The sequence below is a fragment of the Phalacrocorax carbo genome, chromosome 4 (assembly GCF_963921805.1).
Source record: "Phalacrocorax carbo chromosome 4, bPhaCar2.1, whole genome shotgun sequence".
Lineage (NCBI taxonomy): Eukaryota > Metazoa > Chordata > Aves > Suliformes > Phalacrocoracidae > Phalacrocorax > Phalacrocorax carbo.
The window spans coordinates 67,005,013-67,019,931 of NC_087516.1; the positions used below are offsets into that span (position 1 = coordinate 67,005,013).

Sequence of the window (14,919 nt, forward strand, 5' to 3'; positions counted from 1 at the left end):
GTTGCACTTGCAGACATCTAACCCCAGAGTGTCAGAGGGATGGATAGTGGTAGAAGAATTCAGGCATAGAGGAAAAAGTTGACCTAACTACACTGAGGTAGCAAAATCTGTTTTCCTAATTGCTGCCTTTTAAATCATCAGCTGGGAGATGAGGAGATTCCTCGACACACATCTCTCCAGGATGTTCAGTTAAAACAGCTGATAAAACTTCCTTAAGGGCTGCTTAGCTTGTTTTCAGTCCTCTTTTTAATAAAGTATAGGCATCCTGCTTCATCCATACCTCTGTGGAAGTCACTGTTATGGCAAAAAGAGAGAGGTGAACAAAATGAGGAAGGAGGCACAGCCAAGTGTCAGCAGCATACTGAAAATGGTTCAGAGTGGCTTTCTTATGAGAGACCTGTCACATACACAATGTGAGATCAGTTAGTCTCTGTCATTATCCGAGTACCACGATGGATCATGGAATTATTGGTAAGAAACTTCTCCCTTTAATAAGTCATAGGAAGTAATTGCAAGTGAAGTAAGCTAAATAGCAACAGAAGAGGAGACAACAACATGATACTATCTCTGACAACTCAGGAGAGGAGTTTTTGAACACCTTACCTTTTGGGGGTGGAAGGACCCTTACAGAGACATTTTCCAGTTGATCAGTGACTGAATTGCCAATACAACAGAAAATAAAAGGAAGACTATTTTCATGGACTTCGGAGTTTTTGGTGCCATTTAAGGAGTGCTGCTGAATTAGGGAACTTTCAGCCCTGATTTTATCATTGTACCCTTTTTTCATCTGCTTTGGTTTCCACAGTTCTCATTCTCATTGACTGGACTAGAGCTGTTCTGTTTGTAGGTTTCAATACAGGTCTGGACCACAGGTGAATGTTGACTGGACTTACGGAAACCCAAAACTCTCAGCGCTACCAAAAAACTATGAAGGCTGTGGGACAATCCATTTATCTTACTATTTGTCAGAGTTTTCAGGAAGAAGCTTCAGTTCATCACTGCATTTTTCAGCCATGAAATTAATGCATGGCATCTGGCCAGCCTGGTAAGGCTGGAGGTCGTATGTGGTTTCCTGCCAAGCAAGCTCTGGTAAAAAATGAGTAATCTTTGACTTTAGATACTTCCCTTGTTATAGTATGCACAAATCAAGAGAGGAGCCCCTCTGCATGCTTGTATCTGATTTCTGTTGTGTTTCAAAATTTAATTATGTGATATAAATTAACACCCCAGCCTTGTATCCATGACTCTGTCTTGAACTGTTTTTCCACAGCTTGAGGGATAAATTGGAATTCTTTACCCGTTTTAGTTTTAGCTTGCTCAGCAAAAGGCTTACCTACAATTCTGTGTGTCTTTGCAATTTTATTGATGTAAAGAAGTAATCCAAACAATATTCCTCCTGAATTTTGAGAGAGGTCCTGCAGTGAGGGAGATATTTATTGAATTAATTGCGTGATCTTACAGGTTAAGTGTATGTCGGGAAAGGTGCTTGTTTAAAATTGACCTTTGCATTTTAGAAATAAAGAAAAAAGTATCAAAGAGGAGGAGGGCAGGGGCATGTCCCCAAAACCCTACTTGCTCCTAAGTAACTTGCAGATGAGCACATTTCTCTCCCTTTCCTAGCCCCAACTCAGACACCTACCTTTCTGGCTACAATTCTTGAGTTGCATCAGCCAGTCTGGAGGCAAATTCTGTGTAGTGCAGCTTCCTCCTTTTTCTGACATATCTGAATCATTATGGAGTTGGGAAAAACAATATTCCTACAGGAAAGTTACTTTATGCCTACGATACACGTGATTGTACATGCACACCTTTGAAAAATATATCAAAGTTGGTCTTTAACTAGGAAAAAATTGTAGTCAAGTCTAATAGTTGTGTTAATTATTTTGTCTGAGAGAAAAGAATACCTGGTGTAGAGATCTAATTCTTACTGCCTGTGTTTTGAAAGATAGCATAAAACTGCTGGGTATATGGGCTGTCTGCTGTCCATTTGCTCCATGAACGCTCTATTGGTTTTAGGGCGTGTGAGCCTATGATGTCTAAATTTATGTAAGAATGAACTGCTTTCTGAGGCAGTACTGCAGCGTATGTGATTTGCTACACAATGAGGATAATGGATACTTTCTGATAATGAAATATAGTAATATAAAGGTAGTTTTCTGAGTGTTTACAGGAATCTGACCTCCAAAGTACCCATTATTCGGGAACAGTGAAATAACTCTCTTGTTTAGTTTTAGCATTCTCTGTGATTATTTTTAAAAATAATAGATCATTATTAGCTTGCTTTTATGTGATTTCACCTTAGTTTGGGAACTTACGTGTTTAAATAGCACAATTGCTGTCACCTGGAGGTGAGTTATAAACAATTCTGTTGACCAGTTTCAGTGGTGTGATAAACAAAAATACACAGTTTCTTAATTTACTCAGAAACAGGTGGCTTCATTAATTCAGGAAACTTTAAAAACTTGAAGAAGTAGAAGAATGTCTGAGTTCACCTGGTTTTTCACCTGGTGGTTTGCGTGCTTACCACAGGATGATTTATTCTGTAAATAGTGAAAAAGTGATGCAGCTCTGCATCTAGAAAAGGCCATTCTTGACTGCAGGGTCCTCTGATCACTGTGACTGTCACATAAAGCTTTCTCCACTAGTTACTTCTAGCTTTCCAGGAATGGCTGAATCCTTTCCTGAGTGATCAGTACTTCTTATCATGGGATCACTTCAAGTTCTATTAACTGTGTGAGCGAACTTATCTTCAGTTATGTTTTTCATGCCTGTTTTCAGTGCTAGATGCTGAAGCTCTAATGGAACTAAGTTCTCGCTTGTCAGAGGATGTTTATGATACTCATATTTCTTTTCTATCCCTGATCTATGGGATTCCTATCAAAATGAAAACGTAGCACGTACCCACAAATTAACATGAGAGCAAAGCAACTTTCTACTTGGTTAAACTTCTGAATTATTGTGGGAAGTTAGCTGCTTATGGTGAATGACTGTTTGTTATCTCAGAGCTGGATGCAGCTGTGATGCTGATGGGGGAGGATGGGTGGCTGCACAGCAGCACAGCTGCTGCTTCCACATCTTGTGATGCAGAAAATGTCAGACCTGAAGGTGGTAATAGGGATTTTGCAGCATCTTTAATTTACTCTCCTCAGTAATTCTCCCCATCACCCCTGTCTATGGCTAGACCTGTGTGACTGTGTCAAAGTGAAATAAGACGTCTTTTATCCTGTTATTTTGCTATGATTTGTGTATCTGATGAACACTTAAAACATATGACAGTTCTGCCCATTCTGTGTATCTCAGTAGAAACTGTTAAATATTCCTCATTTACTCCAAAATCATTCACTTTTCTAATTTGTTTTCATCCTGTGGCTACCCTTAAACTATAGATGTTGGTTGTAATGCTGATGTTAAAGATTAGCCTTTCTTCTAATAGTAAAGTATGTAATTCTTTAGCTTACTTAAGCTGAAATTGGAAAAAAACTCTCTCACTCAAGCAAGTAACTGATAGTGTTAGCTGTCTGGTTTTTCATAGGTTTTATTACAAATGTTTTTTCTTATTTAGAATTCTTGGAGTAAAGTAAGGATCTGATTATTGACACTGCCAAAGTATGTCAGTTTTTTTTTGACTTTGGATGCCAACAGAAAATATTCTTAGACTAGCCAGATGGAAAAAGGAGGAAAAAAAAAGGCAACTGGGTGGCATGTCATGCTCAGTTAGGTAGAAGCTGAGTTCAGATTTCTGGTATGGAGGGTCTGAGAGCCTCTACTTTCTGAGGATCATCCAGACAAAAGGGAAAAGGAATTGAAGGTTATGTGTTCACTAGAGAAAAGCTAGATGATGTAAGTCTTGGTCTATATAGGTACTTTCTTACCATGTGCGGGTTTTTTGTTATGAGAAAGGGTGACACAAGGTTGGGAGGAGGGAAAGGAGGAAGGATATTTGGGTTAGGAACCGAATGGTAACTAGTACCAGCTAGACACAACCAGTAAATGGTTAGGATCAATCTAAGCTATTTTTTCTAGATAGGGCTGATCTGAACTATGAACAGCTATAAAGGCAAAGCATGGGTATCTGTTGCAGAGGCACAGTGAGAGCTCTAGGTCTTGGATGAGTGTTGTGATTGGAACAGTGAAACAAGAAGATAATTTTGATGACAGTTTAAAAGGATCCAAGCAGTCAAAAAACTTAAATAGTATGCAAAAGGTGGTGAGAATGTGAAAAAAAATTTAACTCTGTTGAGAGTAAGATTGGATCTTACACCTATTTGCGTAGGATGAAGAGATGAGTTGTAGAAGCAGCTTGGTGGCAACTCTAGAAAGATGGCCAAGCTGAAGACTGAATGCACTCAGAGGCTTCCCACAGATATAAAGAAGACAAGGTGAAGAGTTGATGCCGGTAGTGTTGACAAAAAATTTGAGACATCATACACACTTACTGCTTTTATACTGAGAACTCTGCCAGAACAGTTGAAGGACAAGACTCTTTGGCACCCAAAGATAAGAGTGTAATGGGACAGAAAAGGGAAGGAGGATTGACATTTTTAGGTAGAGAAAATGAAGATACTAAGAACACCAAACTGTATGGTAAGAGAATGATATAAATGAGCTTTAAAAGAAATCACGTCTTCCCTATTTTATAGTGTGAGAACTCATTAATCTTCAAATGGTAGAAAATGGTAGAAGTTTCTGGAGCTCCTCTTCGAAAGGACCTGTCAGTCCAATGTGGCAGTCAGCCTTTTCGTAGAACTGGGAAACCTGACAGTGCTGCTTACGGGGGAACGATTTTGGAAGTAGAGAGGAGTGAGAGGAGACAAACAGTAAAAATATTAGACTATCAATATGAGGGAGCCCCTGAATTCTGAGGAAGTTACAGCGGGCAATCAACTCATCGTAACCTATTAATTTAAAGCCGTGGCAAAAAAAGTGCTGACCTTGGATGTACAGAACAGGGATTGATGAGTAGGAGTAAGTGGTGGAATTAACGCTCAGTGTGGCACTCATGGGAACACAACAAAAGATCATGAATTCAGATATTATGTACACTCTTCGGAAAGAACTCTGGGAAATTGTAACAGGTTAATAAACAGGTGCATGAATCCAAAACTGAAAAATCCCTTACAATAAGAGATTTAGTGTTAAACTTCTAAAGGAGATTGTTTAAATACCTTCACACAGCACAAAAAACCCCAATATGAGATACTATAATTATTAGCAATGCATATTACATGGGTCATGCCTGAAAATAAAGCTGAACAAAGTGAAGGTACATGCATTAATCAGTGAGCATGTTTATTAGCAGCCAATTGGTTGTCCATTACCTTTATCATTTGCTGATGTCTTCAGACAAAGATTCTTTGGAAGATAGAGTTTGGCCCAACATGAGATGGACATTAATCAAAAGCAGCTTACTAACCGTAATAGCGAGATAACTAGATACAATTCTATGGCCTCTGCCATGTACAGGAATTACTATAATTTCTGAAGGTAGCAAAAATTTTTGTCACTGACATACAGGGTGAAATCTTTTGTACTGTTGAAATTAGAGCAACGATGCTATATTTTGAAGACTTAGGTTTTGAGCATATATTGCTTTAATCATGAAAACGTGCTAGATGATCATTAGTCATCTGTTTTCACAGTTATACAGAATTGCCTTTTCCTGACTAAAGGTATTGTTTTACAAAAACAGATAACTGAAAACATCAGAAATGTAAAGTATCTTTGAACATGACTTTAGAGGGTGTTCATGTAATCCCATAGAATTTAGCAGATGTTTTCCTGTTTAAGTACCTGATTTTGTTTTAGTGTTCAAAACCCAATCTGATTCTTGAGAGTGCAATGCAGTATTGACCATGAGAAAACACTGGCTCAGGAAGGAAGGGAAGGAAGAAGTAAAATTTGAGGAAGGATTTAACGCACAGTTTCATTTATGATAATGTCAAATGCAATTGCCTGTATACTGCAGTCTCCAATGCAGACTCTACTGTGCGTGACTGAAGTGTTTAGGTTTTCTTTTTTTTACTTTTTCTATGTGGTCTGAGAAACAATTCAACAGAAAAACGTCTGTGTTCTGTAGGGAGGTGTGGTGAGTTGGTCATATTCATAATATTAAAGAACACATTAATATTCCTTTCTACTGCTGTTTTAGTATTAAGTGAATGGTTGAGGTAAGTGTGGCCTTCTGATGCGGTGTATGTAGTTTGATAATCCGGGTTGAAGTAATACTACTACTTTGAAAAGAAATTGTGATGAATTAAAAGGACTTAAGTCTATTTAGTTTTGAGGAATTCAGTTTCTTTATAAAGTAAAACTGCAGTATTACTGTCTAATCTCTCAGATGTTTATCAGTGTGACACATATGTCTGGAGATGAGATGTAATTAATTAGTTTTTACCTGACACTCCCACGGTTCTCATGTCACATCATGTAAATGTGAGCGGCAGCAGCATCGTGGCCTGTGTGCAGGGAGGAGGTGCGAGGTGAGCAGGATTGGGCTGGAGTGTGAGTGACTCACTTTCCCAGGTTAATGTTCTCCTCCTCAGAGTTTATCATACTTTGTTACTACGGGCTAATTTAGATCCTTAAATTAGCAGCTGCTTTAGGGAGAAATTTCCAGATGATCATTTTTATAATTTTGGTGTTTTTAGTTGTATGTCATTTTATTCTCTGGGGAAGTCATTCTCTGAGGGTTGCTGGGAGGGGATAAGGATGAGATGGCTGGGGAGGCAGGCAAGTGCTGTGTTAGCTTTCTGCTTTTGAAGCAGAGGGAATTGGACTGGTTGAGGCAGTAATAAAGTTGTGAGAAGGATTTTATCCAGTGAAGGTGGCTTTTGATTGTGTACATTTCATTGTTGTTGCATTTTTAATTAATTAAGAAAAAATAATAAATGAAAGAAATCATTGCAAGAGTATTGCTTAGCTTGATGGAGTAGACTTAAGCTCTGTTCGCTGTGCAGGTGCCAATTCATTTAGAATTAGAAAGTAATAATGTACAGGACTTTGTATAGTACTGTATGTAGGAGATACAGCTTGTCAAGCAAGCAGAATATTTTAATAGCTTTTGATCATACTATTGTGATGCTATGTTAGGACTTGGTTGTTCATTTTTTCCCCACAGTTTTTGGCCCTGAAGGAGCAGAGCTCTTTTTACCAAGACTGTGGCGTCGGCGGTATCTAATCCACTCTAGAGGGGTTTTTGTGGTGTTATTTAGCAGGGCCGGGCTTAGCTGTGCTAGTCACTTTAATGTTTGCAATCGTCCTCATTTCATACACCTCCTTTAGAATTTATAAAATGTACAGCTGATGTTTAAATAAAAATTTAAATAGGAAAAGCTATGTGGGTGAAGGTTAGCTTTTCAGTAAAGAATGTGCTGTTTGGCTAGATGTGCCAGCGTGGTTTGCAGTGAGTGCTGTGACACAGTGGTAACTTTTTCTTACTGCCCATAGGATAGGAATGGTGTTCCTTTAATGTTTTCTTAAACAAACAAATCTGAATATATTGCCTCCTGAGTGACACTCTAAGAGTAGCCTATGAAAACAAATAGTAGACCGGAATACAATGAGTTATTTTAAAAGTAACACCATTAAAAAGGAATAACAAAAGTAAAATTCTTGGGTATTGCATATTTGTTAGAGATCTCCTGATTATTCTGAGCTTTCTAAATTTCATTGTTTCATGCTTGATATGAGTGTGCTTATGGCACTTGACAGCAATCATTTCCTCAAATGTGTATTAAATTATTTTTAGAGACTCTGTTTTCAGAGAGGTGCACAAATGTGTATGGCCTAATCTATTTTGTTATCTGAAGTGATGCATTTGTCTATGAATAACCCCCCAAAATCTAGCATTTCATCCACCTAAAACGCATGTTGAGAAGGGGACTGGGAATATGTTGTGTTGTGAAGATAGCCTGATGATAACGATGGGGGGAATTGTGCAATTGTACCTTTTGGGGAAATTGCTTGTTCTCCAAAATATCCTGTGATGATGGGACAGTAAGGTTTCTTCTCGCATATATTTCAGGACATTGTTTGTTTCTTTGGCTCATGAGAACGTTCTTTAATATCCTTCTGACTTGTGCTCTCTTTTCTAGCTGACAGTCACGGCTCTCCCAGAGAAGACACCCCAACTGGGAGCATGGATTCTCTTTCTTCCCAGTCTCCGACACCTGCCTTCTCTAGTAGCCCCCCTGGGCTCCTGGATGGAAATCACCTTATTATGGACAGCGGAGATCTTGCAGGCTGGACAACAAATCTGTAAGTAACCTGAACGTTGAGTAACAATCTTTCCACTAGTATGATTGTGCACATGAAACACATTTCCCTTTTCAGCTGATGGCAAGTGAGTGATTTTGAGAAATTACATTTAATGGTATTTGTTTTCTGCTACAAAAAGGTATGTGCTTGTATGTTGTGGTAGAGCTTAGAGGCTACTTGAGTGTTTGTAGGAAAGGAATGTTCTTTTTCTACAGAAACCTAGTACATTCTACTGTAACTGTTATAAAATTTTAAATGTTTTTTTTAATTTAGTCAATGAATATGTAAATTATTCTCTGTATTATGTATTACCCTAGTTTTATTTCAAGACAATGTTAAGCTACACTTAGATGCAGTTCTATTAAGATTTAGCACCAAATTTTGGGTTTGGATAAATATACTGTAATGAGTATGTGCTCAGATGCTGTTGTCTAACAAAATTACCCTTGTTAATCTCCTCTTAACACTTAAATGCCTGTTTTCCAATGAAAGTGCAGTCTGTCACTTTCAGCAAACTCTGTAAATGTTCAGTTTTTGAGCATGACTTCAGTTTAGCAAAAATGGACATTACAATATTAGTCATATCTCTGTAGTATGTATTCATGTTTGATACACAAAAAGCTGAACATAACTTGTTTTTTAAATCAGAAGTTGAACTTGAATTGAATTCTCTGGTTTGCTATTCATATAAACTTTAACATATCAAGACAAAGTTTTCCAGCTTTCAGTGCCAAGAAGATGGAAGGAGCAGGTCTGGAGAAAAGATTTGTTACAAATATTTTCCATAATGGCATTCTGAGTAGCCTCTTCTGTTGATGAAGCAAGTATGTAAAATATATGTGTAGGTGTATGTAACACATGGGAATATATAGATAGCCATATGATGGATTCATATTTTTATATGCACACACAAATAATTAACTGCTGATTAGAGTACTTATTAGCTAGAACAATATTTTCTCATATGTATTGAAAGAATTCCAGATTTATTTATTCCAGGTATTTTACATAAATGTCGCTTCTTCAGTAGAGGACTGAAGTTACTCTTTCCTTGTCCTCTTGTACTGTCCACTAATGGTAGGTAGGATTAACAGTAAGGAGTAGTTGACGAAAAGAGGTGCATGTGTGGAAAACATGCTGTAGATGGTATAAAACTGGAGTGTCTCTGAAAGCACGCATTGCTAATTAAGAAACAAAAGGTTAGCAGAACACTGATAATGTCCATTCAGAGAATAAAATAAGGAGGTGTTGGTTTTATCCAGAGGAACTTCAAGTGTCTGAAGGAACTCTGCATTTTTGCATTTATTTTTCATAAAAAATTACACTGTACTGCTGTTTTGGAAACTTTATTTGATGGCTTGAGATTTTGTGCTCAGTTGGAAACAGTTCTTAAATAGACCTGTTTGGAAGGGGAAAAAAATAAATACATGGTATGTGCATCTAGATTGTTTGTCAAAAGCTGTTTCTTTCTTCCACTCACCTGTACCTGTCTGTTAAGTTTGCTTAAGACCTACCTCTGTAACAAGCCTGGACAGTGAGAGAGAGTAGTATGTGAACCACACATTCTTTCTTTCCTCTGCTTTTCACCCCAAATTGGCTTCTCTTCCCCTTCTAGTTCTGATGACTCAGAGGGCTTTGCCTTTAGAAAAAAAAAAACAGCACACACAAAAAAACCAAAAACCACAAACCAACAAAAAACCAAACCAAAAACCAAAAAACCCCAAAACAGTGCCACTGCATTAATAGTGCAGGTAGATGTCAGCAACAGAGAATGTACTTGGTTGGATTTCAGCAGTCATTGTGCATCATGGGGTCCTGTGGCCAGGGTAAGGTGGTGGTTGACTTGCCATTGTGTAGCTGTGGTAGGTCTCTCAGCTCCAGGAAATGTAGCACTGGCTGTTGAGCTTTGCTTTGGTCGTAGACTGTTTTCATGAATTGTACTATCCCAGAATTAGGTGGAGAACAATCTTTTCTGTTTGTTCAGGATTTCAAAAAATTTTTGCATTTCTGCCAAATTGGAACAAAAACAATTCTTGAAGTCTCAGTATCCTCTCTAAAATGGTATTGCAGGTCTTCACTGAGCTACAGTGAATACCATACTGAGTCTAGGGAAGATGGAAATACAAGAGGATCCGGTTTCTCAAGTTTCTGCTGATGTTTATAACACATGGGTGTTACTTGTAAGAGATCAATCACGATGGCCTTATGTTGTCAACAAGGTGATGGGGACTTTTTTGTGGCAGAAGAGTTGCTTGCATTGTTTCCCAGGGCAGGGATGTTGTGTTGTGGGTCAAGATATGTCAGATATTCCAAGGTTGGTTTGTATCAGTAGTTTGCTTTAGGCAAGAACATGTGATGGATAGCAAGAATACTTTTTGTGGTATTTGTTTTCAAGAAAGGAAAAGCTTGTTTGTTCCTGAATGATAGCTGTTGTCACCATGATGTTTCCTGGCAGAAGTTTTTGTGATGCGTGTCCTTTCCTTGTCCCACCTTTAAAAACAAAAGGAGCTACAGCTTCCAGCATGGTGAGAGGAGCACCAAATGAAGGCTAATATAGCCTCACCTCCTGGCTGGCACTAGGAGGGGACTGCATGGCCAGAGTGGTGAAATGTCTCACAAGGCCCTGACTGCTCAATCGTCATGTCACTATTTAAAGATGTACTGTACATACGGCATAACTGGAAGGTGGTATTTCACATATGTGCCATTTTGAAGCCCTGCTGAGCTGTTGGTTTTCATGTCTCTAAGTGTGTGTCTGCCTGATGCTAGATTTTCTTCAAAAGCTCTGTGTGGATCAGACATATGCCCTGTGTTGTCATGTACTGCTGTAGGGGCGAGTAGAGAGATGGGTGATGGTTGGCTCTTACTGCCCATGGCAGGGGTGGCTGTCTGCAGAGACCCAAGTTTGTTGTTTTAATATTATCTTGCACCCCAAAATTTTTTTCAACCGTTTTCCTGAAGATATTTTTAACTTCACACCTCCATCTACAGCCAAATACTAAAAATAAATACATTTTATTTTTACATACAGTCTATGGTAGAACGTAGAGAGCTTTTTTCCCCTGTCAATCACAAAGTTACAAAGTAATTTATGTAGACAGAGGATTCAAACTCCAAATAGCCCAGGATGGGCAAATTACTTTTTCTACTTGATGGAGCACCGTGTCATAAACATGTATTGTTTGAAAATCTCTTCTATCCAAGGATGCTTAGCACAAGCTAATCTCAGTCATAAACTGATAATTATAGTAGTGAGCTGGATAGAGTATTCCTTCCTTGTAATGCTCTCCACCGGTATGGGCATTTTTTCCCCTTTCAGGCAGAGCAGCAATGACAGTCTCAGTTTAATGTTAACCAAAGCATTTGCATTCTTTCTTTCTTCCTCTCTGCTCTAATTGTCTGTACATGCTTGCCCTTAAGCTACAGAATTAACTTTGTACAGCCATCTCTCTTTCTCAGTTTCCACTGGAACCACTGTCAAAGTCCACTTTGGTCTGACAGAGCTCCGGGTGGTTACTGTTTCTGAAAGGAGAGCATGTTTCAGACTGCTTTGGGACTGGTGATGCAGTTTCGCCAGGAATACATTCTCAAAATTCTCATTATTTCCCTCAAAGCCACAGCTGATTCTGGGGAAGAAAAAGTTTCCATGTTAGATGCACCCAGTTCCTTTGCACGTTCATTCTAATTCAGATTGCCACCATAGCTGGTGTTGTGAATGTAAGCAGTGTCTTCTAGATGAAATGCAGTATCCCGATAGGCATTCTTTGATCTGTATCTCCTGCTGTTTGAGACACTGGAAAATAGGCAATATTCCCTGTTTTAAGAATTTGCCGATATAAAAGTTTGTAAAGTAGAATGTACAAATACAGCCATATTTGCCATGTTGTGCTTTGGGTTTGACAAGTAGGTCACGTATTGTAACATTTTATTTCCTCCATACAGAATAGATATATTTTGTCAGTTGTCCATAGTATTATTCTGACCTGGATTTAAACAAAAAAACCCCAACCCTAACCAAGAGAACTTCCAATCGTCTTTTATCTGTAGCCACCACTTACTCACAAAGGGTTGTCTACCCTACAATTGCAAATTACCTGGGGAGTTTAGACCCCACAGTTCTACCCTTTGCTCCTTCCTTCAGAGTTGCTTCAAAACCTGGTTGATCTGAGGAAGGGTTATTGCTAATCTCTCATAGCAAATGAATTTGTGTTTTTTTCCTCTCTCTTTCTTTCCTAGCAATATTTTTGCTATTTCTTCTGTTCTGGAAGCTGCTGCAGGTTGCTACTCCCTGCAGATTCTGTGGCAACAGGCAGTCAGTTGGCAATGTTGGTATGGAAAAGTATTCATATAAAGGTGTCACCAGAAGCACCAGGAATCTACTGACAACAGATGAGGGGAAGGGTGAATAAAGAAAAACACCATGTTGGAAATTCAGGAAATAAAATGAGTTGACGTACAAAATTGAGCCATCAAATGAAGAGTGAGGGGAAGAGGAGAACAAAAATACCAGCACGTTGTGGCCAATAGCCTATAGTAGTAGTAAGAGGAAAATTTGAATTTATTCCCAAATGTCATGGAGGAGCTAAAAAAAAGCAGTAGGAGAGGACAGGGCTTAACAAGAATAAAAGGTTGGGAATTACTTAGGATTTGCCTATAAAGGAAAGTGATGCTCAGCAAGCTATAGTGTGAGTTTATAGCACATGTAAGACACTGTACACCCCTTGTGCGAATACTTAGTGCTGTGTCTGCTTTAAAAATGGAGGAAGCCTGAACTTTTGTGTAAGGATGCACTTAATGCAGTGTGAGCTTTATAGTGGTGTTACAAATTGTTTGGCAATTTTTGCTTATGGTATTGATGTTGCTGCTTTATCCTCTTCCTCACTTCCCCTGTTAGTGCATGTGGATCTGGTTTGTGGGGTGGTGATATTTGTTTCTAACACTTTTTTGGTGAAGACTGTAAACCAGCTTAATTAGTTCCCTTTACTCAGCTCATAGTTGAGCCACACAGAGAGTTATGCCAATGTTTCTGTGAAATACCTTATAGCATCACATCATGGCATGGAAGAGTGCACACAGAATATTAGTGTGAAGAACGTAATGTAGTGAAATTCATCCTCTGGCTCAATTTCTCTGTCCTACGCAGCTTCTGTTTTTTCTATTGCATTTGCTGAAAAAGTAAATAAATCTGCCACATCTTTTTTGCAAGAGACTTGATAGCTCTTTGCTGGAGGAGGCGACCCTGACATTACTTACTTCCTTCCTGATTGGCACTGAAAAATACGCACCTTAATCAGATTTGTATTCCTATCGTGTACGAAACTCAAATTTTTAATAATTCAAAATAGGTAGTTTCCAAAGAGGAGTTCAGGATTTCAGATGCTAAGAAGCTGACTAGTTTTTCTAAGCTAGTCCCTGAGCACATTCATAATAGTGATGGTCTTGGTTTTGGAGATATGTATTAGAAGGGGTTATGGATAGCTCTTAAAGTGCAATTGAACTATGGAACTTCCCTTTTACATGCAGTTGAAAGCCAGTGATACGTGGTTTGACTTTCAACCTGTTCTATTATGGCTTTACACATGCAAACAATATATAGATCCAGTGATAGCTAGACTAGGTATGTCCATCTGTGTCTAATAAATATATTTAAACAAGTAAAGGTACAGTGTCCTCTTGTAGTGAAGTAGGTGACAATGCAAAAGATGCAATATCAGACATGAGGTGACATAATTCAATTTAAAAAGGGTGAGGGGAACTTTTTTCATGACTGTTGTAGTTTGATTATAGAATTTACTACATGGCTTTAGTTACCTATACCAAAACTGTTTTCAATCTTCAGCCTGTTTCATATCGTTTAGGTACTGTTAAATACTTTTTTCCCCCAATTCTGTTTTATTATGCATTAGAAATTATTACTTTTGAACATAGTTTGGGGCTTGTAAATATTTATAACTAACCTATTTTATGCCTAAAAAAAGGTAATTATGATAAATGATGTCTCTTTGAGAAATAGAGGCATATCCTGTCTAAAACCATAGGACCTTGTATTTGAATTCATCTGAAGTTCCAGGTCCTGCAACAGATTTTCTTCAGAGAAAATATTACTAATTCTGTTCTGGTTGTATGGCCTGCACACACCCAGTTCCCAATGCTTTTTGATTCTCTGAATCTGTGCAAGCCTTGGGCATGCCCTACTTCCATCTCGTCCTCCCAATTTCTGCACCTCCTATGACTGCTGACTGAGGTGTTACCTTTTCACATCAAGGTTAGGTATTGAAGTCTCTTGCTGCCATTTCTGGTCTTGTACATGCCTGCATGCTCACATCACTCCTCCTTTTTTATCGAGAGGTTCTTCCCTGCAGCTGTACAGCCTATTTCCTCTAATCGTAGCAGAAGGGGTTGTAAGGCAGCTACTTCCTATTATCTTAGAGGGAAAGGAAATCATGCCTAATACTGATCTTGAGAATATTGAGTTGCCTTAATTCACAAACTCAGGCTACCTGCAGTAATTCAGGAATATCAGAGTAAGGACTAGTTTCACTTGTCCTGACCTTCAGTAATGAGAATCACCAAGCTCTTCACTGACTTCCCAGTGAACCAGAACCATTTATTGGTATGAGGTGTGTCTTATTCAGCCTTTCCTGGAACGCTGGCTATAATGGC

General features: G+C 38.5%; 1 protein-coding gene across 2 annotated transcripts in view; it reads left to right on the plus strand.

Annotated features, from left to right (window-relative positions):
* Positions 1-14,919, plus strand: part of ARHGAP10 (Rho GTPase activating protein 10) — a 156,390-nt gene that overhangs the window by 123,447 nt on the left and 18,024 nt on the right. For both annotated transcript variants that reach the window (XM_064450310.1, XM_064450311.1), the window contains one exon: positions 8,094-8,256. In XM_064450310.1, the coding sequence (XP_064306380.1) occupies positions 8,094-8,256 (163 nt within the window). The remainder of the gene's footprint in view (positions 1-8,093; positions 8,257-14,919) is intronic.